This window comes from Geospiza fortis, unplaced genomic scaffold, assembly GCF_000277835.1.
Source record: "Geospiza fortis unplaced genomic scaffold, GeoFor_1.0 scaffold19, whole genome shotgun sequence".
Classification (NCBI taxonomy): Eukaryota; Metazoa; Chordata; class Aves; order Passeriformes; family Thraupidae; genus Geospiza; species Geospiza fortis.
The window spans coordinates 591766-594505 of record NW_005054465.1 but is presented as its reverse complement, the minus strand read 5'-3'; the positions used below and the strand labels follow the sequence as shown (position 1 = coordinate 594505).

The 2740-nt window shown below is 43.7% G+C and overlaps 2 protein-coding genes across 2 annotated transcripts in view; one reads left to right on the top strand and one right to left on the bottom strand.

Moving 5' to 3' along the window:
* The window catches only part of LOC102036273 (zinc finger protein ZIC 1), a 5422-nt gene extending 3954 nt beyond the window's left edge, over positions 1 to 1468 (bottom strand). The window contains exon 1 of the mRNA XM_014309904.2: positions 1404 to 1468. Coding sequence (XP_014165379.1) covers positions 1404 to 1468 — 65 coding nt within the window. The remainder of the gene's footprint in view (positions 1 to 1403) is intronic.
* A 1046-nt stretch (positions 1469 to 2514) lies between these two features.
* Positions 2515 to 2740, top strand: part of LOC102036107 — a 7696-nt gene continuing 7470 nt past the window's right edge. The window contains exon 1 of the mRNA XM_031062792.1: positions 2515 to 2534. The gene's annotated coding sequence lies outside the window, so the exon portion shown is untranslated. The remainder of the gene's footprint in view (positions 2535 to 2740) is intronic.

Genomic DNA, 2740 nt, shown 5'->3' with positions numbered 1-2740 from the left:
TTTGCCCCCACGAAAATATTTCCAGCGCATCTTTTTGTGTGTATGTGTACGCTAAGGAAAAAAAAAAAAAATCTATTATTAGGGTTATTTTGTCCCCCGCTCTCCCTCTCTCTGTCCCTCTGTCTCCAGCACTCTGATAATGAAGGTTATGATTATTTCGTGGTGATCCTGAATTTTTAAGATCGCTGAGCAACTTTTTAGGCTTTGGAAAGAGAAGTCCTATAGGGATTCGCGTCTTTTGAAGGGGCTTTCTTCTTTTTTAAAACTGAAGCTCTCCGAGAGTAGGTGCTGGGTGCTCTTGATCTAATTTTTAAACACCAGGCGTGATTTCTCTGTATAGCTGACTCTATCCCTCCATCAGGTTTCTGAAATAAATCTTGTTTTCTGCACCCATCAAAACGCAGGTGGGTGAGCACTCTTAACTTTCTAATTTTGTTGTTGTTGTTTAGCCTCCTTTTTTTGTTATTTTCTTTCTCTTTTCTCTCTCGCTCACATTTTCTCTTGCTGTCGCTTGCTCTCTCTTTTACGGAGTCTCTCTCATTCAGGTAAAACTGTAAATTTTCCAAACCTACATTATTTCTCCTCCTACTGCATGTAACTCACGGTTACTTTTCTCTCTCTCTCTTTCTTTTCTTTTTTTTTTTTTGGCGGGGGGGGGAAGGAAATTTATTTTAAGTCCTCGATAGGAGCAATGTAAATTTTCTGACATTCAAACCTTTTCTAGTTCACAAATCAGTCACCCTTGTCACAGTTATTGAAATTCCTCAACTTGCCACACCAGGACGGTGGAAAAAGCAGGCGGTGTCTTTGTTGCTGACCAGGCTTTTGATCGCCAGAGAAAATTTACTTACCTTCAGATGAGTGAGCAGAAAAAGAAATAACACTCCCTTTGATTTAGTTAGAAAAATGCAGACATTTGGATTCAGTGCAAACATACAACACTTGGTTGTTTTCTAGATGCAACCCTCGATTAACCTGTCTTTGCCCAGCTCAAAGTCAATTGAAAAACTGTGGATAGTTCTTTTTTGTTCCCGCTACAAAGAGCCATTGACTATATATTAAAATGATTGTTGAAATGTATAAGTATGGTATTTAAAAGCAGAAAACCTTAGTGGCTTAATCAATTAAGCTAAACAACATTTGTACAATATTTTAAACGATGCTTCGGCTCTTAAAAAAAATATATCTCAAGAAACTTTAAAATATAGACGTCTTTGTGTGTGTATGTATAGATACACTTACGTATGTGCCCATGTGCGTACAAATATAAAACTGGCAAATTATTTATTTACTCGCTCGCCTGCATATTCATTAGCTCTAATTATTTTCTAGTAACGAAAACACCAAAAGCTCGCTAAGAGTCAGACTCCATACATTTCGCCTTTGTTCAGCCCTTCACTTGCCTCCTTCGCAGCTCAATCCGAGCCCCTCCAATTCCTAGTTCCAAACAAAGAAACTTTAAACTCATCCTCTCTAATTATAGCCGCTGGTAAGCAATCCGCAGCGCAGGTACTGAGGAGTCGGACAGGCAGCGCTGCTGCGAGAACCCTTCTCGGGCGAGAACTGCCTCATTTTGAGAGATATAAAATGGCCATTGCGGCTAGAAAACAAACAAACAAACATCAACGACAATAAATAAACTTTGATACGCCTTGACGGAATGTTTCGCTGCAGTTTATCTGCAGACGCAGTGTGCCTGTGCTCGGTGCAGGAGATAGCTTTCAAAGCAGATCTGCTATGTAATTTTCCTTGCATCTCGGGAGGCTTTACAGGGTTTGGTGGGTTTGGGGTTTTTATTTTAGAATAATAGTGAGCTGAATCTACACGTTTGCGTTTATTCTACGGAATCTATTTGATGGAATTGCAATAGCTCAGAGCAACAGGTATACCCGCTCTAGGGAGCGCCTGGGTGTGGACACAGTCTTAAGGCGGGTGTTGCTCTACTTTCTGTATTTGGTGCTAAAATTAAGCGAAGGACAGAGTTATCAGCCTTATTGTGAAGTGTGCTGGGCGATGGCATTCGGAGAGCTACAAAGTTGGGTAGTTCAGTGCTAGCCTGCCTCCCAGTGCAAGGGGAAACCAGTGATCATTCCAGGTCGGTGCAAAATGTACGAGAAGGCAGACGAGAAGGTATTTTTAGGAAGCGTATCTAAATATACAGTGTAAGAGTGAATGTAAAAAAAAATGTTGTGGGTTGTAGAAGTTATCAAGTGGGATTTGCGGTGCGCTCTCTGCAGGAAACGAAAGCTGCTCCAGTTCAAAGCCACATGCACCAACGTGACATATAAGCCATTAAAATATCATCCTGACGGCTCATTTCTGCTTCATCATACATTCCCTAACTGCTTCCAGAAAGCAAGAAAAGAAGAAATGAAGGATGACCGCCTCGATGCAAGCGCCAAAGAGGTGGTGGGTTCTTAGGGGGGGGTTATTGTTTTCTTCTTTCATTCTTTCTTTCTTTTCCCTTCCCCTCCACCCCCACTTTTATTTTCGCCAGTTCAGAAATGAGGGGAAACCTTCAACAGGTCGCAGGGGTAAGTGCCTGGGTGTAGGGGGTGCCTGTGCAGCCCGGGCTGGTGGCTAAACACCCCCGCCTGTCCCAGGGGCTGGACGAGAGCTCCCTGTCGTCGGGGGGGTCGTCGGGAGCAGGCTTGGCCACCCCGGGAGGAAGGGCTGGAACCTTGCGGTGGGGGATGGGCAGCGCCTCGGCTGCCCCTCGCCCACGTGGGGCAGGGTCCCG